Here is a 26,696-nt window from a genome sequence, read left to right as displayed (position 1 = left end):
ATCAACAGAAGTATTTTCACCTTTTTTCTTATTTTAGTGCCAATGGAAACACTTTGGAGAGGCCTTTTGGGGTGTTCTGCAGCTGGGGGGTTTTGGGGGTTTGGGGGGTTTTTTTGGGGGAAGAATATTATTCCCATGGGGCTTTGTATCAGACATCAGAGCACCCTGCGGAGGCACGGGACCAGGAAATGAAGCTGAGTAAGAAAGGACTGTAAAACAAAGGAAAAGTTAACAAGCCTACTTTCATTGTCCAAGCTGAATGAAATGCAAAAGAATAAACAGACCATAAATGACAAAAAGAAAATTAGATGACAGAAATTCCTCCAGCTTAATCAATTAAACAGTTAAGCATATTATTGGAAGAGGGAAAAGGAACAAAACAGTGTTGCTTTAGAGAGAAACAGAGCAGCTAATGTGATACAGAATGTCCCATCCAAATCAGAAGGGACCACAACCAACCTGCCAGGTTCCTATGCTAAGAACTCACTGTGCCTAGGTACATTAAGGTCAGATGTCTTCTGCCATATTTTGACCCAGTGCCTAGCACAAGACCTATTCACACATTAGTAAAAATAAATAAGACAGACGGAAACACTGAAAACAGAGCCATACCTGAGAGCCGGGGACTGGGAAAGAAAGCGAGAGGAAATGCTGAGGTTTTCAGTTCTTTCCAGAGCTCTACATGAGCCACCTAAAAATTTGGGTGAAAGGGAGGAGAGAAAGGGAGTAATTTAGTTACAGATCAAGATGCAAACATTCTGACAAATGCATTTTCTTATCACAGATATTATCAAATGCTCCCCCATATCAAAGGGGATTTTTTGAGCTAAAATAATAGATAATAAATTATTTAATCTCCTTTGTCTTTTCTCTTCTACTCAGATTATAATTTCTCTGCCTTAAACTGCTAGTCTCCCTAAGGGCATGCCTCCTCCTTTTTCTCTTCCCTTTGTGTCCTATTCTGCCTGTAGGACTGTAAGGCACTGATATCAAGCAGAAAACAAACCAACAAAGGAAAAAACAGTAAAATGGACAACTCACAGAGATATTGCTACCTGCAACCATTATCAATTCTAGAAAGATACTCTTTGTTCTGAAGTTGGTCGATAAGGACTAATCAGCTCCTTTTCCATTCTGATGTCTCTTCTTATTCTCTCCCTCCTCCCAGCATTTCAGCCTTTTCTTTTGTGGCATTTGTTATGCCTTTGTATACCACTAGAGGCCGCTACATGTCACCGATGGGGGGGCACACTCACACGGTTCATATGTGCGCATATACGTAGGAGTTAAAACTAGTGCTGAAACAAGAGAATGGCTCTTTAGGATTCCAAGAACGATACTTAACTCCATCAGTCTGTAGGTAAGTTTGTGTGGATCAAATTGGGGTATATGTCAGTTTGGGTTATCAGATGCCTCTTTTTTTTAGGCCTCTCTACCTCAGTTTCCCCATTTTCCCCTCCATGTAGACTCATATCCTTGAAAGCCTAGCAGGGCTTGTAGCATCGTTCGGTTTTTACAGCAGACAAATCTGGGGTGATCTCACAGAGAAAGTCCCTCCAATGAGCAGAGGGCTGTACCTTTTCCATCAGTGCTGCCCAAGGTCCCAAAATGCTGCTTGAGGAACTTTTCCTGATCAGGTGTGTGGGGGATTTCTCCCTCCAGCATGCCAGTACCTGCATCCTCTTCTCCCTCCTCTCCCTCCAGATCTGAGATGCCATCCACACTTAGGGGCTCAGTGCTTTCGGAATCTGGGAAGAGGCAAAAAACAACACACTAGTAGCATCATCACAGTAACAGTAGTCAAGTTAGGACAGATAGTAAGATGCTAAATTAAACCTAGATGTTAAAGCACAAGCCAGTCAGCATTGGGTACATTTCTCTAATCTACTATATTCCAGAAACAGCACAGCCTATGGCATAATCAACACAAAAGCTATCTCCCTAGCTAGTAAGGCAGAAGAGAGTTAAAAGAGCATATGGAAAGTGCACTTCAACCAACCCCTGCTTCTAAGGTGGACTCACTGAAGTACCTGAATCTTTATGCTAATACTAGCAAGGTTTTCATAGAAGTATCACCTCAGTTCAGCTTATGAAGAGGATCAAGTATTAGAGACCAGGAGAGCAATTGATAAACATGGCACAAAATAACCTCAGCAAGTTCCTGCAGTGTTCCACATCAGATATGCAAAAACATATTACAAATCTATTTATCTTACCTTCATTTGGATGATCTGGGCTGGACAGACGACTGCTACTGTAATCTACAGAGCAGGCGCTGTCAGGGCTGTGTTTGTCTGGGCATCCATTACTGTGATAACCTCTACTTAGCTTCCCATGGGGCAACGCTTTTACCTGGAACTCACTACAAAAGAGACAGGAAACATACAACACTAGAAGAGATTTATTTTACATTTAAAGGAGCACATTCTAACTTTAATAAGGCTTTACCTGTGTTAGTAACACCTTTGATTATTACAAAGGTAAGGCTTTAAAGAGAAAAAGAAATTGATTTCTTTCATCATTACATAGTATATTTTTGCATTTCATTAAGCTTGGACAGTGAAATCTCAGGGAGACTGTCTTGACTTTCTGGGCATTGCCAGTTTTCCATGATTACCAGGCAACAGTGCTGCACTGCCCTGACTTGATTTCCAGCGCAGCTGGGGAACATAGTGGTCTACTTAATGAAAAGAGGGACTAAAAATGGGCCTATACCTACCTAATGCAAAATCCAGTCTGCCATAGATTTGAGCCCTAATCTAGTAGTTACTAATCTAGTAACATTTTCTATATTTATGACCTCCTTCCTTGGGCCACTTCACTGTTGCAAAATAGAGAATATTCTGGGTTTGAACAAGACTAGAGAACACCGTACGAAATACAGTATTGTAGGATTGTGTTCCCGATTTTTGTTGTGATTTTACAAGCCCAATTTTGTTGAGTGACACCAATAGTCATCCTTTGTGTTATTCATGAGGATTTCAGCTTTCCACTCTATGAAATACTTTTGTTTCAGATGCACTCAATGCAAGATAGGACACAGAAGTCAATCAGTGTAACTGAGTGGAAATTACCCCTGGCAGCTTGCAAACTCTGCATACTTTGAGATATGTCCAGTCTATATCCAGCATCATCAGAGGGCCTCCCTTTCTGACATGTTGGAACAGCACATGGGTCTGCTCTGTCCAAATGTTATCATAATAAAATTAAAAACGTAAACAAAGAGAAACTGGGAGAAACCCTGCAGCTTCAACTGCAAAATCATGGTATGCACTACTGCATAAAAGCCCATCTAAAGCTATCAGCCCACTCTTTGTACCAGAGCAGGAGGAGACAGAGGGAGTAACAGCTATTAACATAAGGGGGTGGGGGGGGGAAGGAAGGAGTACAATTCAGGGAAGGAAAAAGCATGGAGCATGGAATAAAACAGAAAATGAAGTGAGGTAAATATAAAATAGAAGAAACAGCAAAGGAAGGAGAAAGCTCTCTTCACTTTCTCCAATGTCCCCTTAAATACCTTCTAAGTCACGCAACACATCTTTCTAGGACATGGTCATTACCTACTACATTTGCTAAATTCTTGCCCAGTTATGTTTGAAATTGTCCCGAGTAATAGTGTCCTGTCATTTCTATTGGATAGGCATTTCACAGCCAAATAAACCTCACTGTCAGGAGGTTTTCCAGCTTTCAAATTTTCCCTTGCTTATTCGACCCAGATAAGGAAAAAAGAAAAAAGGCTGCTCCCAAGTTGTTTATTCAACAAGAAACCGGAGGAGGTTGCTAACGTGCACAGTTTTCTCATGAGGAAAGATTATTTTAATGGTGTGTTCTTAGTTCAGCTTCCTTTAGCATCAGGCTGGCATAAAACCCTTAACTAAACCTGGCATCAATCAGGCAATAAATCAACTCATCTAAATTACCACACAAGCTGCAGGCAAACTAAACAAGGAGAAACGGCTGAGCCATGCACAGCAGAGAGCTTATTTTTATTTTTAACCTGCTAGGGTCTGTGGGATGGATCTCATCTTGCTCAGGGTAGATTACACACTCCTCACTCTCAGAAGGCTCCAGTTCCTGAGAGAAAATCCCCTCTTCACAAGACACAAGCCGAATCACTTGGGGTCGCACACAAGACCGGTTGTCTTGGGGCGCTACTGAGCCTCCAACCTAGTACAGAAATACAGAAAGACTAGAGATTACCTGTGTTTTCCCTTCAGGTCAACAGGTGCAATGTACATATTACTGCATGGGATGCAATCAAAAATCTGAGATTAGAAAACACAGCAGTCCTATCTTTCGTTCTTATCTACTAAGGTAGACTGTCTATTGCTGTAGGTTCCTATTTTGTTTCCCATTTCCAATTCCCTAAAAGTCCCTGGTGAAGCTGCAGACTCCCCATCCCTCTCTGTCCCCATATCACAAATTTAAGCCACATTGCAGCAGGCTCTTTAGTTACCTTTTATAGACTGACCACACATACTTCAGAGAAGTCTGGGGGCCATAAGTTGAAAACTACTAGCTTACTGCATGCAGAGAACCCAATCCTTTCCTCAGTCACACAGTTATAAAAAGCAGAAATAACCATAATGAAGTTAGGCACCAGGACAGACTGCTACTGGAAAACAGGTATCAGCCTTCCAAGGTAGGAGCATGCATAGCTTGCTGTGGCCCATAGATACAGAGATCATGGATAGGTTCTAAAGATAACTTAGTAATCTAGCAGAGCCCACAACTAAAGGTCTCATATGAGCCACAATTCAGCTGCTACTGGAGTCAAGAAACTGTACCCCAGCAGAGTGAGCTAAAAGGTAATAAAGTACACATATCTGAAGCTCAGCTTCTCAGCTTGTAGCAGTCATAAGTAATCAAATAGCTATGAGAAAACACACGGTCTTTCCTGTTTTGGGGAAGAAATCTTGATCCTATATGGGCTCTGCTACAAGACTGCAGAAAAGCCACAGTCACACATTGCAGAGCACTAGCTACAAGAGATTAGCTGAACTAGGTTTCTCAGGAGGCATTTAGAGCTTTCTCTAGAGATGTAAAGATCGGTGTCAGTAGTAATAAATGTAGGTAATAATAAACAGAGGCAGGACGGACACACTCAGAGTATATTCATTTCCCCAGAGAAGTGCTGCCCTTACTTTGTTGATGTGCACAAGGAGATCCGCCTGCTCTTCTCTGTCATCCCCATTGCTGTTTTGGGACAGCGAGTCTCGACTCGGGGAACGGGAAACAGAGAAAGACTCCAACTGACGTAAGTCAAGCATGGACTTCACAGTCATCTCTATGTTGCTGGCTGGCTGGGACCAGCGCCCACGCTGCCGGGGCATCTTGCTCACTGCTGCCTCTGAGCGCTGGATCACTGCTATCTCTTTGGCCTGAAGGAAATTGAAAGAAAGACAGTCTTAGGGACAGAGATCTCCTGATGCAAAGACAGAAGAGAAAATATAGGACCCATAGCAAAATGCAAATAAATCCATCTCCCTAAAAAGCCCCAAAGCTGTCTGTCAGACAGCTTAAAATTCCTGCATTAGTCCTAAAGGCATCAAGGTAAAGATGATACTCTTCTGTTGCGGCTTCTTATGTGACTGAACATTTAAATGACTCACTCAGATCCAAGCATATGATCAGCTTCAGCCCTACATGACATTCATGTCAGAAAAGAAGGGGACGAAAGTATAACAGCTGATATAAAGATACTGATGTAGAGATCCCAAATGTATATTTAATAGCATCCAGCAAAGGCAAGATACAACTAGTCAATGCATGCATGTGAAACAGTGGGAAAGTGCATGTGATCCAAGTCTAACAATATTAATAGGGTATAAATCAAGAAATCGAGACTTCACTCAACAGTAATGATAAATAGGCAGTTTTTCATCTGGACTAATATCTCTGCCTGGATCCTCTTCCTGTTCCAAGATGTGCATTTCTCATAACTTCTGTCTTAAATCTCATATCCTATCAGGTACTGAAACTAAGGACTGATTAGATGAACCTATACAGCTATGCCTACTCCAGGTTTAAAGATTATGTACCTTTTCTACAGAATCATTTTCTGTGGTGATCCCTCTGCATCGGGCACCCTTGAAACTGTCTCTTAACTAGACTTTACTTCACCATCCCCAAATCCTTCTTCACATAGGGGCTTCTCAGGGGTTTCCCACTGCAGCTGCACCCCTCCCAGCAGTGAAGATGAAGTTTTTAATCTCCATGGGATTTCTCTTCCAGTTTCCTTATGACAAGAAATACAGCTTGAAGGCATAGCAACTCACCCTCCTCATTTCCCAGTGGGAAAGGCTTCTTGAGAGGCTAAGGTCCGGATCTGAAAAGGGAAAAAATATATACCTAGTTGGCATCCTTGGCCAGCAGTGAGCCTTTTACAGATCTCTTACCCAATCTTTCCTCAAAGGCAGCATTCCTACAGCTTTTGAACTGGCAGACCACTGCCAATGCTTACTTTCTCATGAAAGTAACCAAACCCTTGTTATCAAGGGTTTAATGGAGAGACATTGTTTTTATATAGTGTTTCTACTGACTCACCAGCTCCACTGCAGAACACTTGCCACAGTGCAGTGGACCACCAAAAGTTTAGGGGAAAATCCCTACTCCAACACACTGCAGTATCTGTGGTGAAAATATTTCACAGCAGTAACTAATATCTACTGTAAGTTTTATTAGGCATCCCTAGAATCCTCTGCTGAGGTCTCTTGACCTCTTTAGACTTCTAATAGCCTGTAGACCCAAACCCAGGGCACTAATTCAAAACTTCTCTGGCCAACTGGAACTAGCAAGAAACTTGGCAACTGAACAGCTGAGTTTAGAATTAGGGAACTCCGAACTCTATGCCTCTGTATATGTTGGAATGGGCAACTCCACATTATCTTTTGGTGTCAGTCCATCTGTACCTGCCTTGGTCTTTCTCCTTCTGCCAGCACTTCATTATCCCTAGCCCAGTGTCTTGTCTCTGCCCCACTTCACATCCATGCCATTTTTCTCCATATCTGCCCATGCCCCTCTCCCAATTATACCTGAGTCTTTCTCAGTATTACAGTTCGACTGAATATGGAAAGACTGCAGCCCACGTAACTCATCTTCATCATTCCCTTCATCTTCACCATCCTTGTCGCTGTCTGACGAGAGTGCAGGCACAGATGATAGAGCAGAGATGGACTCATGCCTGGGAGGCAGAAATTGGAAGGAGTATTATGGTCCGTCTCAAGAACTCCCCACCATTTCAATCCCTACACCAGCCAGTTTGCCACCTTACCCCATCATCCAGAACATTCAGCAAGCTTCCTCATCTCTCCCTAACAGCCCTAGCTCTAGCAAAACCCATCTCTGAGGAAACAGTGCAAGTTAAACCCTGCACAAAGGTATGTAGAGCCTGCCACAGCAATTGTCTCATGCTTGTATGTATGGAAGAATGACAGAACCCAGACAACAAGTAAAGAAGCCAGAACAAGTCAGGTGAAACTGAAACTTGACCTTCCAGTTTAGACCCTGCCAATTCAAAAGGCCAGGATGGTAACGCCTATTTGGAAGGCAAGTATTTTTCCTATCCTTAAGCATTTCCTCTCTGGAACTATTTTACACATCAAGAACATCACAAAGATATTCCCTGCTTGACATAAAGCAGATATTTAGCACATCATCACGTAAGAGACAGGTTCACATCAAAGACTGTACCAAGCAGAATCCGCATGCACAGCCCACACACCATCAGAGTGCTGTGTTGTCTTGTTCAGCCTCAAGGCCCAAGGAATAATGTAAAACATACTTTGGACAGATCTTTAATCAAAGTGGATCAGACAAGCATTTCCACACAGACCTCAGATGCACTCCAAGCACAGAATTCCCCAATACCAGTTAAGGACACTTATCAGCACCAAACTAGATTTCACTTCCCTCTTTTCCTCTTCCCTCTCCTCTCCTCACCCCTTCCGTAAACAGAACCAAATGAACTAAACCATTTTGGACAAGCTGAAAAAACAAAATATAAATGAACAAATGAAGAATCCCTAGCAAATAAATTAGAGTAGTGCCCATTCCATGGCCTTGAGCTAGAGTGCCAAACGCATCATTAGTTACTTTTATAGGATATCACAGCTGGTGTTGAGTGCCAAGCATTATTCAAGAGTTTAAAAATAGCTCATCCCCCAAATACAGAGCAGCCTGGCCAAGGACCAAGTTCTCCTGCAGCTGACATAGAGCAGGCAGCACTAGAACATGGCAAGTAGTAGTTATGGTGTTTTAATCGGTTCTCTTCCCATGCAGTGGCAGAACTTTAATTTGCATGTATTAGGAGTGGCTGAGCAATAATTACCCAGCACTTTCAAATGAGTTTTGAGATGTTCTGCAAAAAGAAGAGTGAAACTGATAGTTTAGTCAGTAGATTCCTCGAGTGAAACAATTTCATGTAGGTTGCACTTATCTACTTTTGGTGTTTGGGCCTGTCAGTCTGTTCATCTTTCCTAAGGTCTTCTGGTATGTCCACCTTGTCATCCTCATGCTCTTGTGCCTGGGCAGGGGAATACTATCAAAGTTTAAGCATCTACAGCACCTTTGTGGCTATGCCATCATCTGTCCTATGAGATATATTTATATATGGTGGGCAATATTAACTTTGTATCAGCAACTTTGACAGTGGCTTTCTGCTTGTGTTCAAAGTTGCTGGGATAGGGTTTATTGAGGTAGAAGGGTTGGTTTATTAGAATTCTTAACATCTAACTGGTTGGCTACCTCACTACTGATTAGGTGATGTGGCAAGGCAAAGTTATGCATTTGTTAAATTCCTGCGCGTACTGTCATTACTGTAAATGGAGAAGGGAGGATTTCTATCCATGTGTTTTATGTTACAAATAGGAAGATGGCCTCTGTCTGTCAGGTGGGGCAAAATTAGCAAGGACAGCAAAACATAAAAGAAAAAAGAAACCATGTTCCAGCATCCTCAAAAGGAGCTGAGCAACAGAATGCAAAACATTTTTGGAAGTTGAATTGGCTTCTTTCATACCTCACAGGAGGTGCCAAACAAATTATAAAGTCAGATGTGTCCAGTACAAATGAGGTTGTCTTGTATTATTCCAGCAAGACTTCATGCCCCCTTCCGCATCCTCCATTCTACAATTCAAATACGCTTTTCAAATTTACTCCTGTGACTCTAACTGAATGGGTTTCTCCTGAAACTGAGATATTCCAGAAAATGACACCTAGGTTCTCAAGGTCTTCAGTGTTCTACTTATTTTACTTGCCCAAGTGAGTCCCTCAATTTAGACTTCACTTCTTTCTCCTTTCTTTCCTTGTCTTTCTCCACATACTTTGTTTTTTCTTCTAAACCCCTCCATTCCACAGATCTCAACACTCCTCCTCAATTCTTGTTCATGTTTAGATGGAAGTGAGAGTAAGGTAGGATGAGGTTTGCGTCATGGGAGGTGCTTCCAAATAAGCATCACATGAGAGCATTCTGAAAGTGGAGCAATAAGACTTCGAGGTTTAGCTGAATTGCTGTTGAGAGCAGATTCAGCCAAACCCCAACAAAGCATCATTACACTAGAATGAATGTTTCACAGAGTAGCTATTCCAGAATAGCATGTATTGACATGCCTGGATGACACTGGGGAAGAAGGAAGAAAACAAAACAAAACCCTGCATGATACATGTCTTACTCAGAGCAAGGATTTTAATTGTCCTTGCTCTTCTCTTCTTCCTTTGCAAACAAACTCTCCCATTCTAGTTCCATGCATCTGTCTTGTTCTGTGAAGACAGGCAGACTCAGTTGCACTTCAGCTCCCCTTGTTTCCGAGTAGGTGGTCAATGGCAGGGCCTCGGTTATAAGGTCTTACGACACATACATAGACTTAAAAAGCACCACATGTCTTTATGGAGTTCTAACAGTAAGACATCAGATAACAGGCTACCCTGTTCTTTTGCATGTCTTGAATTCAAGCCTTCTCTCCTGCCCCCTCCCCTCCTTTTTTTTTTTAAATCAGGAATGGCAACTATCCCTTTAAAGAAGTATGTTATCAGTATTCCCACTCTGATCTTGTGCTACTTAAACCCTCAGCTTTAGGGGCCTACTTATCAAAATTTAACATCTGATGAGGGTTGCACGCTGGCAGATTTTTTTCTCCATAAATGCCTAAGGGTTTTAAAAAGAAAGTTGCCCTGCTTTCCCTCACAGAAAGATCACAGTGCTGCTGACTTTAAAATTTCCCTGGTGTAAAACTGCAATAGCTCAGCACAGAATCAGGCACCAGTTTTGATCTGGCAACAAAAGCCTGCCCTGTTCTGAGCCCTGGAAACTACACAGTTTTCCTGGACTGGACCACAGCCTCACTGAGAACTGATAAGCAGCTCTTCTTTACAAATAAATCAAAGGGCACACAGCACTTCTTTGGCACACAAACTAGTTTTAGGCAATATAATTTGAATAACATTTCTATCGTTTGCTGTTTATGCTAGAGCTTCAAAGACAAGTCACAAAAAGTGACTTTTAAAATTAAAAATATATATAAATACTCTGCTAAAACAAGGCTATAATCCCTGTAAACATTTCACAGTAAAATCAATTTAAAACCTTCATTCCAGAAGTTTGAGACGAGGTTTTCTAAACAACAACAAAAAAAAAGGATATTTGGACCAAAATCAAAACTGTATTAAAAGGCCTTTCCACATTCCTTTTCTGAAAAGAGTAAATGCCTCAAAACCAAAACACATCAGCAATACAAACTGAGCACAAACTCTGTTATCCTGAACAATCAAAGCTCCTCATGTTCAGCAGATGAGGGAGAAGCACACACCAGCAATTCTTGCAACCAGAGGCAAAACCTAAAGTCTATCATGGACACTAGGAAGGACTGTAGGCTCATGCAGGTGAGATCAGTTCCAAAGGGATTTGGTGTCCCATACAGTGAGTCAGAAATCTTTCAGAGGAGAGATTTTAGTCTCTCTAGAAGCATTAGGAAGAACTCAAAAGACTGGGACTCCAGTTTGGAGAGAAGGTTGGGTGGGGGAGAGGTTAGGACTGAGGTTTGCAAAGCCATGGGGGCTACGGATAGGCTGGATGCAGAACTGTTGTTCAGCAAAGCTCACAACATGAGCACCAGGGACTTTCAAATGAAACTAGCAGGAAAGCGGTTTAAAACAGACAAAAGAAAGTGCTTCCTTTCGCAGACAGTAGTGACCAAGTAGTGACTCAGTAGTGACCCTGTCACCATAGGAGATTGCAGAGGCAGAGAATATTAGCAAGTTCAGAAAGGAATTATACTAATTCATGGACAATGGGTCTGTGAGCAGACGTTAAAGGGAACAGGCAGAGATGTACCTCCTGACATCCCTAAAACCACGATTATGGATGCTGGAAGAGCATGAGGCGAATGGACCACATAGGTCCATTTAGCGAGGCTCACACAGCATCTCACTAAATAACACCTTCCATTGCCACTGTCACAGACAGAACACTGGGCTATGTAGAGCACTGGTCTGACCCAGGAGAGCATTTTCCATATGTTCATGTTCCAGATGTTATTTACCTGGGCCAATCGCTGCTGTGCCAGTCACAGCTGCACAGAGACAGCACTGTCCTGAACTGGAAACCTTCAGCTCCCCACTGCCTCATCAGCTGTGCTTTGTTTCCCCAGTATTATTTTGATTATTTATCTTGTGATACTCCCATATTATGAAACTAGTAGAATGCATTACCCCCAGCAAATTCTAGCAATACCATTCTAGATAAAATCTAGTAGAAAAATGACACATCATCAGGCAGGGAGCTTTCTTACATTACTGTGAGTCCCTCTGAGACAGTCTTGCACCTCAAGGCACAACCCAGTTCTCCACTGCAACTTACACAGACAGACTTTGGAAACACAAGCAGGACAGACACAAGGCATCTAAAAAAACCATTCTTACTCAAGTTCCTTACTTTCTTTTCTCCCACCTCAGTAATGCTGGTCCAATAGGCTCTTCCTCCATATTCAGTCCCAGTCCAAAATGCTCTGGAATTAAGTCTTTGCTGATACCCAGTGACCACAGCAGTCGATCAAAACTGAAAACAAGCTTTCAAAGCTAACCAAACAAGAAGGTTCCAGGCTTGCAAAGAGGCTACCAAACAAGTTTATTAAAGTGCTGGGGTTGGCGTGGCACTAACACCGCCCTTCAACAAGAGTCTGTGATGGAAACTAGTCTCACCTAATGCGGAAGAGAACCGGGATTATCTGTCACAGGCTGAGCCTCAGTAAGGCGAGGCTGCAGCTGCTGGAATGATGGAGAGTCTGCTATAAAAAGCACATTGCTTGACAGCTCCAGAATTTTGGCTAGAAAAAAAGGCTTCATGGTTCAATACTGAGTTCTCCCAACACCATTACTGAAAGCACATATTAGACAACAGACATTTCAAGAATGAGCAGACCAAGACTTTCCCAAATAAAAAGTATGCAGACAGACTTGTTCTGACATACTTTGCTCCCAAAGGGAGGGGAGGGTCCTTGCGATACTCTAACAACCTATGTGTTAAGTCCTTCAGTGCTTTGGTACTCTTATATCCAGAACTCAACTTGTAGCCATTGGGAGGAGGAAAATTGTGGGGCATAGCTTTAAAAAAAAGAAATCTTTGAATTCTTTTTCTCCACTTTGATCCCACATCAGCTTGGTGAGGACTGCAGACATCTGTCTCCTGCAGTGCTTACAGCCAAATTAGTTTCAGCTAATTACTAACTGCAGAGAAGCCAAATACTTTACATTAGCAGTCCACAATCACCTGTCACTCTTGTTCTGTTTAAAAACAAGGACTGTGTTTAAGGACCACTTTTTAAAGAAAGGTCACCAGATAAATTTAGATCTATTCAGTTGGCTGGCTGTGGTAGTTTGTTTTTAGATACACTGTTTACAGAGCAAAAAATAATATGATTTGACTGGCAAGAACTTTTCTCATGGAAATTAATTATTTTTAGGTGACCTTCTTTAAATTGTCCTGCAAATAGGTAACAAAGAAACAGCACAACTGTAAGGAAAAGCTAGGACTCTTTCAGAACTGTGATTAGGATGGCAAACATATAGGTCACAGGTATTTCAGTACTGACACTGCAGAAAAGAGTCTTTAAATTTTCAGTCAAAACCCAGAGAACTTTATTCATTAAGGATCAAGAGTTCCCCAATTGGATGCTCTGTACCAGTCTTAGTATTGCTAGGTAAACTGCTTATCAAAAGTTTCTGAATGCATCATTAAAATAAATTAAGAGACAAGTGGCATTGCATACACATTGCAAACAGTGAAGCAACACAGGGTGAGTCTGTCTGGAAGATCAGAGTCAGGCTTCTACATCCAAAGAAAGAACACACACACACCCCAAAAAAAAACAAAACAAAAACAAAAAACCCAACACCACAGCAAACCCAACAGAAGAGTAACAGAACTTTTGGAAGACACTATCAGTAAAGGCAACAGAAACCTTGCAGTTCAATCCCATTGCCCATACTTTTCACATTAAACCCTATAAAGCCTGAAAAATCTTTTCAGTCCACTATGCTCACCTCATAAGTCCAGCTGTCTTGTGTAGAGGAGACTTTTCTGCCTGCTTCCCTCTCTGTTTCATGTCAGATAGTCGCTGCCGCATGTTGATGGTCATCTCTGAGCTCAGACGCCATATGAAGATGCAGCTGAAAGAGGGAAAAGTAAGGCTGAGGTTAAGTCATAGTTCAGTTCATAGTCATTATCAGTTCCCTTTGCAGAGGGAAACAAGAGCCCTTCTGTCTGTGGCAGGGAGAGACACGTGCAGGCATGGCTTTATGGAAACTCAATCCCATCACAAGCCTCTTCACAAAAAGGTCAATCTGCCTGCAAAGACTTCCTGTGGACAAGAGTGACTGCAGAAGTATTTGCACAGACTCACGCCTGATCCTACACCTTTATTTCACTATCCGACCAGCTGCTGATGGAAATGCCATACAAAAGTCACTCCATGTTCAGCAGGATAAATGGAGTCTGGCTCTCTATGGATTGTCTTTTGCATCCTCTAACATTGATTAAGCTGCAACCTCTGACTGCAACTTCTTTGGGCAAGACCCTGTTAATGTCTCTCCCATAGATTTGCTGTGTTGTTACAATGGCTAAGACTATGCTGTAGCATTTTTTGCAGTCAGAGCACTCCTAATATTGATCTACTAGGACTACCTCCATGAAACTTCTACAAAATTTGATCAAACTTGGTCAATGGATTAATAGCTTTTAAGAGAGGGAAACAAACACTGCAATCTCATGGGTCTTATTTTCTTTGGAAATCTGGCTAAAAAGTGAAACTTTTCATCACATTAGAGAATACTGTATCTCATCTTAAGTTGCTAGAAAATAAAATGAACAAGGTTTTCTTTGAAATTTAACCTCAGTGCTAACTGGTTCTTTTCATCTCATCCATCTTCCCTGCCTAGCTGGGTATAATTACATAGATATACAAAGAGAAGTGGTGCTTTTGCTTTCATTTATAAAATCCTGCATGCTACTTTGGAATCCAAAGAGCATTTCATCAAGTTCTCCAAGACCCATCAGTATCGCCATACTTGTACTCCAGTTCACCAAGGAGTTTTCAATGAGGGGCTTTCCCATCTTCCTCATCAGTTGACAAGAATTCCATTGCTCTGCTATTTAAAAGAATGGTCATGAATTTTGCTCTCTCAGACCTGAGGCAAATACCCCAAGCACCAGGATCCTGAATGCCTGGGACAGGTTCTGCTTTTTTTTTTTTTTTTTGGTCCCCTCATGGGAAGACATTTTAAAAGGTTGAATTTTCATCCTGCTCAAAAGCAAACAAAAAAACCCTCTTTTTAGACCGTAGAGTTTTTAAATGAAAAACAGAAATTTCCTTTCTTGCAGCCTGCCCTAGTCCCTTCATGAGGAAACTCAGGAACATCACTCCCACCTACTGAAGTCACGCACAGATACAGAGACTTCCCCTTCACAGTGAAAATGCTGTCATCCCCCTCCCCAGCTTTTTAGCCAAAAGACAAAGTTTTGAGGCACTGCATCTGGGAGCCATGGTAACCTAGGGCAGTCAGCTGCTTACCCTGAAACAGCAGCTCTATTGAATATAGCAGCAGCTATAATTTGCTGCTGAGACAATACTGAAAAGCAGGAAATGCAATTCAGAAAGCAAATCTGGCCTGTTCATTTATCCCACCCCCACCTAGAGATAAGCAAACAGTATGAATTTACAAAAACATTAGCATTCAACACAAAGCAGTAGACAAGTATGCTCCCACCTACCCCTTTTTGCTGCAGCTTTTTTTCCTTGCAGTACTTTTCTCACATGGTCTTCCCAATCCTTGTGCTTTCTTCACCTCCATTTTTCTTTCTATTCTCAGTTTTATTCTTTGCACATTCTGCTGTGTGCAAATAGACTATTTTCTCTGTTCTTCTTTGAAAAACACTCTTTCTCCTCTCCTTACAACTAGGTTCTTAGTGAATCCTTTCCTCACTTCTCATCTACCTCCTCCACACCCTTGGTGAAGAAAATGACTCTCCCTCTCTCATGTAAATAGTCAATAAGGGATCACTGCACTAAATCACAAGGATCACTGGACAGCTCACACCTATGTCTCTGGAAGGTATCAGAAACCCAAGACAAGAGAACTCTTCACTCTACAACTTTTCTCCTAATGTATTTAGGCATATGATAGGTTAAATAAGAGAAAAACAGATTTTTTTACAGAAAGCCAGAAATAACCAACTAATGCAATTTAAGATCATACATTGTATGCTCTGTAACAACAAACCCATGAAAACTCTTTTTCTTCTTGCAGGTTCAATTGCGCTTTATTAATAGAGCAGAGAGGATGTTGACTGCTCTAGCCTTGAAATGGCACACTCAAAAGCATCATTTCTCAAAGGAGAAATGTTATTAGGTTCAGCTGATTTAAGCATGCACTGACTCCAAGAGCAGAGGGTCCACTCTCCTCACAGCCATTACATTAGGCACATACTTGTTTTTTTCCCTTAGGCTGCATGCGGTGATTACTTAAGCTTTTGGGGAGCTGATTTAGCTCACTAAACCAGCAGAAAACTCAGATGAGGGAGGGGAGGGTGCTGATTTAGTGACCTGAATCAGCTTATTGAGGGCGCAGGCAAGCACCCCAGCTGGCTAAGGGGAGCAGGGAAGAGGATGATATGGACAGGAGCAAAGAGTAGGGACAGGTCTGTCCCTCTTGGCAGCAGCAAGCTGCTCGTGAAACCCCACCCACAGGAGCACCGCAAGACCAAGTTTTGGCACCGCTGTTCAGAATGTCACGAGCTGCATTACACTGCCCAGCTCCCAGCTCTGGGGGCTGGTAAGGAACCAGGCCACATCCTTGTCTCCTTCCAGCTGTTTTCCAAGTAATATTAGTAGGAAATTGTACCTACACTCTGAAAACCACAAGGGATGCACTTTATCATCCTTTCATGAAATGAGAAACCCACGTAAAGCTCTGCGACCTTTGCTCTGCTCACATTTAGGATTCAGAAAGTTCTGTGGTTGCTTTGAACTCCATAAAACACCCCTCCAAAAAAGTTCTACCTTCCTCCTGGAGACACTTTAAATCTAGTGTGAGCTGATATCACAAATAAGCAGATCCCTCTTACCTGTCACCAGAAACAGAGATGAGATGTTTGCAGTCATTACTGAATTTCATCCCAGTTACGATCTCTGTGTGAAATAAAGAACAGGAAAAAAACATCCTTGAATTATTCTAATAAGCAGCACAGATCATTAGCCAAATAGCCTTTCTGGGCTCAGATCAGCTATTTAAATTCTGATCAAAGTCAACATATTTCCTGCGTCAGTATGCCCTAATTGCCATATGCATCTAACACAGGATCTAGGTTTAACACAAAAAGGGTATCTCATGGCAAAATGAACATGATAACTGAAGTCTCTTCTTGCCTAATATAGAATAGTGCCTGCATGCTAGGAGCTGAGGATATATCATAAAGAAATTTAATATATCTAAGAAAACAAACAACAAACCCCCCCCCACACAGACCACCTTATAGGCCATTAGAAAAACCGTATACTGTGAACAAATAAAAGGTCTGGCAGGCATTTATATATATATATATGTGTGTGTGTGTGTACGCACGTGCGTGTATTTTATATATTAGGAATGCAACAGAAAAAAGCTGAAATTACAATGGAGTAAGTTATTGAAACTTCAACCAGCTATAAGCTAGCCAAAAATAGCCATAATGCTTAAAAATTTGGGAGAGAGGGGGAGAGACCTTCAGGAAAGCTTTGACTAGTATCATACACTACTATATAGCCACCAGCAAGAAAACATATTTCCAGAAGTTTACATGACCTACCTGAGTGCCCATACATGGTAGCAACACACTCGCCAGAATAGAAATCAAAGATGGAGAGGTTCTTGTCAGAACAACTGGTTGCAATATAAAGACCAGATGGATCAGTTTGCACCTGTTTAGGAGATAAGTACAAAGATCTGGTGAGAAAGCGCCTTTAAGCTGCATAAAAATTGTCCAGAATGTCAAGGACAGTGGCAGAATCACCACAAAGAAAATTCAACACTTGCCCAGGCCCTCAGTCCAGAGAGCAGAACAAATCTATTTTATAAAATATTTTATATTAAAAGTTTATATTTTTCATTCCTGTTCCAACATATCTATCCAAGTAAAATGCCACGGTCCTCTGCTTGGCAGTGCTTAGGTTGTCTGGTCTTCCCACTGTAGAGAACCTCATCCATCCACTTGAATGAATCCAAGAAATACTAGAATGCTGAAGGCTGCAAGCAATCCCCCGTACCATCCCACAGGGAGGCAGCTGGGCATTGGAGGGAACTGCGCTCATCTTCACAGCAAGGGGTAGTAATAGTCAAGAGCAATGCAAGTTGCTCCCACAAGAGTGATCTAGTACCAGTCTGTTCAGCATTCCAGAACAAAAAGCCTCCAACATGATTAAACTATTAAAACTATCTCCAACCTTAGCAGAGACTAAAGGCCCTTATATTAAATGCCATTATGACCACAAAGGCACCATCACCAGTCTGGACAGACTTAAACCTCTTTCCTATCTCCTTTTAAGTACTGGGGTCTTATTGTCAATGGAATTCAGTTTCTTCTATCTTTGGTTCAAAAATCAGAGTGGGGAGAGTTAAGTGAAATATTAAAAGACTCCAACCTGGAGGACAGAAACCAACAAAAAAATTCAACACTGCAGAAAAAAAATCTTTGCTGATGATGTGGTCAAATCTCCAGATTCACAGCTCCTGTTTTGTTTATATATACATCCCTGTATTGTTTTATCTTGGATCAAGCAATAAAACCTGATCCAAATGCCTTGTTAGGTCTAAAGCATTGCTGCACAGCAAATATTCTGCTTTGTCTTTTGTAAAACTTCAAGGAGCCAAGAGTGAAAGTGTTTGTTTTAAAGGACGCAGGGTGTTTAGATAATTTTTTGGTTATATTTGTTTTGTTGCTCTATCTTCTGCTTCACATATCACTGCTTGGGTTCCAATTGTTAAACTGTAATGTGTGTTATGACCTCAGAACAACACTCCACAAACGTTTAAATTCCAGAGTCAACTGTAATCCCTTGGTCACATAATTGCCCTAAAAATGAATAAAGCAACTTTAAAAAAAAAAAAAAAAAAAGAGATTCCCTGCTTGTGCTACTCATGAAAAAAACAGCATAAAGGATATTAAAAACCAAAAATCCAGCCACAAGCAACATTTCATGATTTGTGGTCTTAAAAGATATAAACAAGCACCTGAGCTTACCAGCAATAAAATATAGCACTAATTTTTCATTTTCATTGCTCTGGCTTATAAAAACTGTGAGGGAAGAGGATTTAGATAGACACAGAGCAAGAGAACTTATTTTGTAGAAACAGAAGAGGTGACACTTACAGTGGTTTGCTTTTCTCTTCCTTTTACACAGTTATTTATGCCCATCAATAATACTGCTGGCCTGCTCAGCTGAACAAAATACTTATTTTTAAAAGTAGAAAAAAACATCCGTGAAAACAAATATGACATAAAAGCAGCTTGTTTGGTAAGCTGAGACACTTTTTGGCCATGTCAATTGGTCTTTCCCCTTTAAAGACAAGAATGCACCTCTTCTGCATCCCAATATATTGGCATTACTCCTAATCACTAATCTTTAACACACCTGGTTTATCAGGGGAAGCACAGCACAGCGGCAGAAGTGGGTGTGCTATCCCAAGGCCAGGATACACTGAGCAGGCAGGTGACAAAGAAATACAAAAAGAGTCTGTCTAAGCAGTACTGTGTTTGTCCAGCGTTCCAAGGCTGCCAAAAGAACATGGGCTTTTCTGGGCAGTTGCTACTTAATTTCATCTACTTTTAGAGCGCTTCACTTGCATCTGTTCTCTGGCAACCCATCTGACATTTCACTGATTTCACAAGTTTTTCCAACTCTGATCAATAGGCAGCTTCAGCTTATAAATCCTAAGAAAGATAATCAAGAAAGCCAGAAGGAGCTCTTCTAGAGCAGAAAGTAAAGGAAGGATTAGTTGCAATTTGGCTTCCCAGACGCACTTAAGGAACTGTAAAGAAAGTGTCAAGGAAGCCTTTTATTTTTCAGAGGCATTCAAGAGAAATACCCTTGGCTTTTGTGAGATGTGACACGTAAATGGGCTAGATTATCTCTTGATGGATACTGGTGCAGTTCTACTCGCTATCACAGTGCAGACCTTTGCCTCACTTCAGACACAGGACAGAAGGACCTACTTCGTCATTTATTCATTCATTTCACATTTTAGTCTGATGAAATCCAAATGTATTACCAACCTCTAAGGATGGAGGTAGAAAGAAGCAGCAGCAAAATAAGGGAAAAAGTATAGGCCAAGCAAAAAGAAGAGTTTCTGCATTCAGATTTGTATTTCTTTCTTAGTTAAATGCTTTACATTGCCCAGCTAAGAGCAGCTGTTGGCCAAGTTTATCTTTATACAAAGCTGGACTTTTTTTTAAGTTCATGCTTTCAGGGCCCAGTGTCTGAGACGCACCATTTTAAAATACGTGCTTAAAAATTAATGCACATTAATTAAGAAGTGGAGTTCAAGTAATCCACTAAGTAACTGACAAGGAAAGTTCAAACATTGTTGCAGTCTAGATCTATCCCTAACTTTGAGCCCCAAGCTGCACTCCGAAGACCTGGGAAAAAAAAAGGGAGAAGAAAGTGAATTTGTAACAGCTTACTTTGATGAGGGTACCATCTTCACCTTGGGATCCCTTGTAAAGCTTCTTCTGCTTCCCACTGCTTATGTTGAAAATCCTTAGGAAGACATTAAGATAACATCACTCATTATGCCCATGCACTGCTCTGTGGCTCTTGCCACCAGGATCCTTTTCCTTTTCTGCTCCTCATGCCAGGCCTCATGGCACATGAGAGATAGGGCACAGGGCCAAGCTACAAGAAGTGAAGCTATGATGTCCATGAACTATAATCACCAATCATTCAAGTGGTTTAACCACCAATCTGGGAAGTAATGCAGTGTCCCAAGACTGCACGATAAAATACCAAGTAGATTATCTGAATTAAAAGTTAAGGTTGATTCTCAGGCTGATAACCAAGAACAAGTTTAGCGCCACGGCATTGAAGGAGAAGTCAGATGGGAGAGAGAAAGCCTTGTCACACCAAGTAACAGCTACTGGTAACATAGCAAGAATGGCACTTACTAAGCTCCAGCAAGTCCTCCCTGTTATAAAAATACCCGTGGCTCCTTCATACTAAAGGACAGAACTAAGAGAAACAAGACCCTTTATTTACATCAGGATACAAAAACAGGTGACACTGACTATGTCCAAAACTCTCAGCACCTCACCAGCATACTTCAACAGACTGTTCTACAGGACTAGAGTCTCCTTTGCTTTGGAGATGCAGGTAGACATATAGATTGGAAAAATGGAAAATGGAACACAGAATGATACCACTTGTCAAAAGATGGTCACACCTGGCTCAGTTTTAGGTTCCTCCAGTCCCAGATATTTCACAGGAACTCACAGCCTCTCACTGGACAAACCTTTAAAGGCAAAAATTACCACATGGCAGGAGTTCTTGCCACACAGCTCAGTGATGTGCTAAGGCAGGTACACTTGCTGTCCCCAGGACAAAGGTCTTGCTCTACAGAGGAACCCAGCAAAAAGCTTAGAGTCCCATGGACACTCGAGCATATCCACAGTTTTTCATCAGTAAGGGAAAAAGCAGAGTTCATCCTTCAGAGTTTGAGGTGAGGCAGATCAGACTGAAATTCTGTAGCAAAAAACCTAGAACAATGATGGGGGGCAGGGAATGCCTTGGCCAATTCATTTATGACTGCAAGAATATTTTTGAGACAAGTGAACTAACCTGATGTTACGGTCCTGGCAACCAATAGCAGCATATTTCCAGCTGGGGTCCACATCCATGTCATACAGAGTGGTCTTCCTAACAATGTGATGTGTTCGGGTAAACTGAACTCCTTCTCCTGTCTAAGTATGGGGTAAAAACTGTGTCAAAGCCAAGGAGTTAACCCATTATTTAAAACTTGTAAATAGAGACGAGTCATCTCATGTAGCTAGCACAAATAAAATAGACTAAATAGACCTGCTGGGAGCAACCAGGACTGGAGGCACAATGAACTCCTCTCTCCAGCCATACTCTTCCACCATTCTTTACAACAGTCATCACAGAGAAAGAGGAGCAGATATCCTAACAGTTCTCTACATTGCCTCCTGATGAGAGAGGTCAGTCTGGGAGCAGCTGCATGCTTCACAGGACAAGTTCTCCTAATGCAATCTCTTGCACTGAGTCACAATAGAAGATACTGAAAATGAAATAGCAGCAAACTCACAGAGAGACACTGATGCCGCTCTTTAAAGCGGCTCCTTTGTGGAGAGATGATTAAAAGAAGAATACAACAGCTGTAATAACATTACCTTCTGCGCGGTGCGGAAGTAGATGCTTTTGTCTGCCCCACAGCTGATCATTCGCACTTTCCCATCATTAGCTGGAACAAAGAGACAGGAGCCGATCAAAAGATAAACAAAGATATGAAGATGAAGGAGATGTTTAAAGCTATACGGTTGTTGATTTATTCCAGTCCTGATTAGCTAAGACTTGACTCCTACTGCACTACAAAGCTGCAGCAAAGCAGAAGCCCCTTCCCAAGAACAGCATTTGTTAGCGTTCAAAGTGCATGAGGTCTTAATACAGAGGCCTCATGCAACAGATGAAGACATAATTCTGCCTTCTTCCCCAGTACTATGTTCATGTTCCTGTTCTCTTCGTACTAGAGCACTTCTTAGCAACGTGACAGGAAAAAAGCAGTTTCACGCTGAGTATGAGCCGAAAATAGACAACAGGCACTTTTCAGTCCTCTAAGTCAATGACGTGTTTCTTGCTGCCCTTTCTTACTGAAGGGTCAGGCTCTCCTCCTTCCCCAAGCACTCTTGTAACCAATCTGCTCCTTCAGCAAAGCAAAACCTGATAAAACAACATAATGAAAATGGATCCAAAATCACATAAGTCATTGTACTCACTTAGAGCAGGACTGCATTTAGCCCACAGACTACCACACTGGTCTTAGCTGCCAGGGCCTTCAGTGCATTCCCCCACCTCTTAGGACTTTACCTCGCTGCATTCAAGGCCAGCTCACTGATAAGACAGAGCTGTCAGAGCTTGACTGGCCTTGGAGGTCCTTGAGAAAAAGCTGGAAGAAACTTTAATGGAGGCTCCCCCAAACAGCTAAGAAACCTCAGCAAGGTCCCTGCCTTTCACGTGGGAGCTGCTTTTAAGCTGAGGTTCTCATCCTTGGACCCCACTTGAGCTACACTGCAGAAGCATTGCAGCCATACCTGTGCCTGATCATGTACCGAACTGTTCTGGATGGACTCAACTTCCTGATTTGAACTCAGACCTGCCTTATCACGATAGACTTGCTTGGTGATCACTGATTGTGGCTGACCATGGCTACTGTCTCTGAACCTGATCCTGACCCTGACTTGCTCACTTCTCTTCCTGGCTTGACCTTGGACCTATCTCATCACTGTAGATTTGCCTGGTGATCTGGACTATTGGTTGAATCTGGTTACTGTGACTGTACCTGATCTGCTCCACCTTGTTCGGGTACTGTGGGACTGCCCTCTTGCAGTGAGGTCACTACTTCTGCCACCTGCCCACCTGTCACCCTCAGCTCCTGGCTCCCCTTCCCTTGCGGAACAGCTAGCCCTTGCTGCTCTCTGGCAATAGTACAGTATACCACACTGATGTCTTTGACCACCATTAGTAACTCTCAGCGCTGGGGAAGCACTGTGCTCCATTAGGAAGAATGGAAAGTCTAACACTGGTCTGCAGTGACAGATGTACTTCTGATCAGTTAATCCTGAAAAAGATAATTTTTGAAGACAACCCTGCTCCACTGTTCTCCTCACCAAGATAAGAAGTGGGTGTAACCATCTGACATCAAATAAAGGGAGTGAATCATTACAGAAAACAGTTTTCCAAAGAAATATTGGGAACTTCAACCAGGAAAGGTTTTTTGAGGGTGCAGGGAGAAGGAGAGGATAAAAACAAAAGGGAAAAGAAGGCAAGTATCATCAGATATCACCTTCTGTTAGGACTGCAACTACAGAGGATGACAAAAAAGCAGTGGCAGCTTCAGCCTGGCCTGCCCTAGGGTTTAAGCAGTTAAAATTAGTTTGCAGCTACAATGGGACAGCAGCAGTGCTGAAACCCAGCTTTGGAGAAAGGCTACAATTCCCTACCTGCAAACTTCACAGCAGTGATGGAAGAGGAATGTTCATCCAGGGTCTGCTGCAGGCTGTAGTCCTTTCCAGCATCCAAGACATGAATCAATCTATCCCGACTGGCTGAGGCTAACAGTTTTAACCCTGTCAAAAATTAAAGAGAGTTTTTTCAGTAAAGAGACCTTTACTGAAAAACCATTTGTTCTTCCAGTCACCATTTTAAGACAGCTTCCCAAGAAGTCTTATGGACAAAACATTATGCCATAGCTAACTGCATGAACGGACAAAATGAAAAGCCTCTGGATTTCATGCCACAACAATAGACAGAACAAGTCTCAGTCTCCACCTATGATATTCCATGGAAGAGTATGAGAAAGAAGTCTATTTCAAAGTCTGGACCTACCAGTCCAATGCTACAAGTCTGCTCTGAAATCCAGTAGTTCACCACTGGAAAGCTCTGACATATGGCAACTGCACATTCTGAGTTGTTTAACACTACATTCATATGCAAAAGGAAAGAAGCTCAACTGCATTTACCTGTGTCAGGTTTGGAGTACTCCAGACATAGTATCTCAGAGTCATGGGCTTCCACCTTCAGCATTTCCTTCAAAGATTGCAACTCATATATCCTAAGACAGAACATCGCAGATTGCAGTGTGCTTAATAAAACTGGCAAGATCTAGTTTTGAGTGTCACACCCACTCAGCCCTCATCCTGCCCAAGAAGCTCTATGAGATTACCTGAGAGTACCTATCCTGTCCCCCGAGGCCAGATGCTCCCCACTGGGGCTCACACACACAGTGCGTATCCCCACCTTCGTGTCCATCACTTGCGCATCAGCTTTGTCTGCACTCCCGCCCGAGTTGTAATCAGTATCCAGGAGTACCTGAGTGTTATCGTCTACATAGATGATTTTCATCAAGTCCTGGGGACACAATACACACAGAAATATTAACTAGTTACTAAAGTGAAGCAACTCCCTTAGAAACTGGGCTCCTGGCAAAAGTATACCCTTGCTGGCAGTAATTGTGTAATTGGTGGCATCTTTTGGCTGGGAGCAAGCACTCAGCCTCTTCGTATCATAGGGGGAAAGTTGCACAGCTGTGTTTCATGATCATTCTTTGCAAGAGATTTCCCTTGGTTCTGGAAGCTAACAATCTCCTGCACAGAGACAAGCTCTGGGATTAGTGATTACAATAAAACAGGAGCCAGAGCAGGAATTTAGAAGACTTACAGGGAACACCCAAGACAGCCCATGCCTTTTGAAAACTCTGGTAGAGAAAGCAGGAGCTTTTTTCCACCATGAGCAGATTGCTGAGAAAGGGCAGACCCATGCCCATGGGTCTTCCAAAACAACTGATAATGGAAGCAAACATCAAGAGGCAATCACTGGACTGCACAAGTATCCTCTCTCTTATACAGATGAGTTTAAAATTTTTCTTATCCAACCTCTATCTCATTTAGTACATCTTTTCCAAACAAATTTTAAAGTGATTATACATTACAGAGATGGAGAAAAACAGAAACAGCCCTCTCGAAGCATATGGCATGAGCCATTTTGGAAAAGGCCAACCTTGGTGAACCCTTGGGTGGTTTTGGAAAGAGCAAGAGTCCAATGGCCATTTCAGACAAACGGTCTTTAGACCTAATACTCCCTTTATGCTTCTTCAGGTCCACATCTCTTGCCAGACTTGTGCTCTCCTTACAGAGAAGTCTGTGTTGATTTAGAGGCACTGAGTATTTGGACCTTAACTTGAGAATACTTGTGCATGAGGGAGAGCATCCCCCAGGGCAAGGAGGTGATCAAAGCCTGGAATCTTACGTTGCTGAGGATGTTGCGGTGCAGCGCTGTGCCGTGAATGTTGGAGCTCTCGGTGTTCCACAGACGAATAGTGTTGTCAGACGAACAGGTGATGAAGGAACCAGGGGGTAGGCATGACTGATTGTTGTCCTTCACCTCCGGATACATCTAAGGTCAGGTAAAATCAACCCCAAATGAGATCCCCCTGCACCTGGCATTCTAGATACTAGTAGCAAGTTTCAAAATACGACCAGATGAAAGAGCTGTCCTCTGTTTTGTAAAGGCCAGAGGTAGCCAGGAATTCTCCCGATGAAAACCTGCTTGCAAGCCAGAGCTTCATACTCACTTCAAACAAATGCTGGCTGAGGTTCCCTGAGTGTAGAACATCCCTTTAAGAAGCCTGCAATAAGCCAGCATCCTTTGTATTTAATAGTTCAAAGATAGCACCTCAAAGACCATGCAATAACCACCTTACAATGTTGTTTGAGATCTTCAAACACTACTGAGGGTTTATAAGCCAGGAGAAAAAGGGAGAAATGTAATTAATAAAATGCTTAAGAAGAATCCTCAACATCTTCATTCTTTCTTTCCAGTTCTCCTTTTTCTGACCGCTGTTAGGACATATTGTTTCTTACACCTCCTTTTCTTCCCTCTCTCCTTCTGAAGGAAAGCCAGCTGGACAGACTGGATGGCAATAGCCACTTGAGAGGCTAATTCAGGATGCCCTGGTAAATAGGCTAAGGGGGATTGGAGTTGAGGTCTAATCACTTGTTTCATTTCTTTGACTTTGGAACACTTGCTCACCACAGACTTCAAACACTTTTTGAGGTCAACACTAAAATCTTGGGCATTTTGTGAAAGAAACCACTGCACCCAGTTTTGTCCAGTTCTGCCCCTTCTCCCACCTCTCACCTTTTTAATACTGGGATTTTTTTTTTTTTTCCCCCAGTAACACACTGCATCTCAAATATTTGGTCAACCACTGCTGTGCAGCCAAAGAACTGCTCCCAGCTCCAGCCCAAGCCCTGTAACAACCACACTAACCACAGAAAATAATTCGAGTTGACTCTCTCTCTCAGCAATAAGTGTTTGCATTTAAGTTTGACAGCTCTTCAGATGATTTCCGCAGCCACAACCCATGATCCAACACTCACGTCTGCAGAC

At 42.2% G+C, this 26,696-nt stretch overlaps 1 protein-coding gene across 1 annotated transcript in view; it reads right to left on the bottom strand.

The window, feature by feature from the left end:
* MAPKBP1 (mitogen-activated protein kinase binding protein 1) overlaps positions 1-26,696 on the bottom strand; it is a 104,048-nt gene that overhangs the window by 12,268 nt on the left and 65,084 nt on the right. Inside the window, exons 11-27 of the mRNA XM_067296471.1 lie at positions 25,554-25,700; positions 24,472-24,656; positions 24,269-24,360; positions 23,750-23,875; positions 21,923-21,993; positions 21,354-21,475; positions 20,204-20,279; positions 17,333-17,444; positions 16,613-16,676; positions 13,534-13,659; positions 7,035-7,183; positions 6,279-6,328; positions 5,145-5,381; positions 3,998-4,167; positions 2,217-2,362; positions 1,578-1,748; positions 613-691 (exon numbers count right to left, since the gene is read on the bottom strand). Of these exons, the coding sequence (XP_067152572.1) occupies positions 613-691; positions 1,578-1,748; positions 2,217-2,362; positions 3,998-4,167; positions 5,145-5,381; positions 6,279-6,328; positions 7,035-7,183; positions 13,534-13,659; positions 16,613-16,676; positions 17,333-17,444; positions 20,204-20,279; positions 21,354-21,475; positions 21,923-21,993; positions 23,750-23,875; positions 24,269-24,360; positions 24,472-24,656; positions 25,554-25,700 (2,123 nt within the window). The remainder of the gene's footprint in view (positions 1-612; positions 692-1,577; positions 1,749-2,216; positions 2,363-3,997; positions 4,168-5,144; positions 5,382-6,278; positions 6,329-7,034; positions 7,184-13,533; positions 13,660-16,612; positions 16,677-17,332; positions 17,445-20,203; positions 20,280-21,353; positions 21,476-21,922; positions 21,994-23,749; positions 23,876-24,268; positions 24,361-24,471; positions 24,657-25,553; positions 25,701-26,696) is intronic.

The sequence above is a fragment of the Apteryx mantelli genome, chromosome 4, assembly GCF_036417845.1.
Source record: "Apteryx mantelli isolate bAptMan1 chromosome 4, bAptMan1.hap1, whole genome shotgun sequence".
Lineage (NCBI taxonomy): Eukaryota > Metazoa > Chordata > Aves > Apterygiformes > Apterygidae > Apteryx > Apteryx mantelli.
The sequence above is the reverse complement of the archived record's forward strand: the minus strand, read 5'-3'. Positions and strand labels throughout refer to the sequence as shown.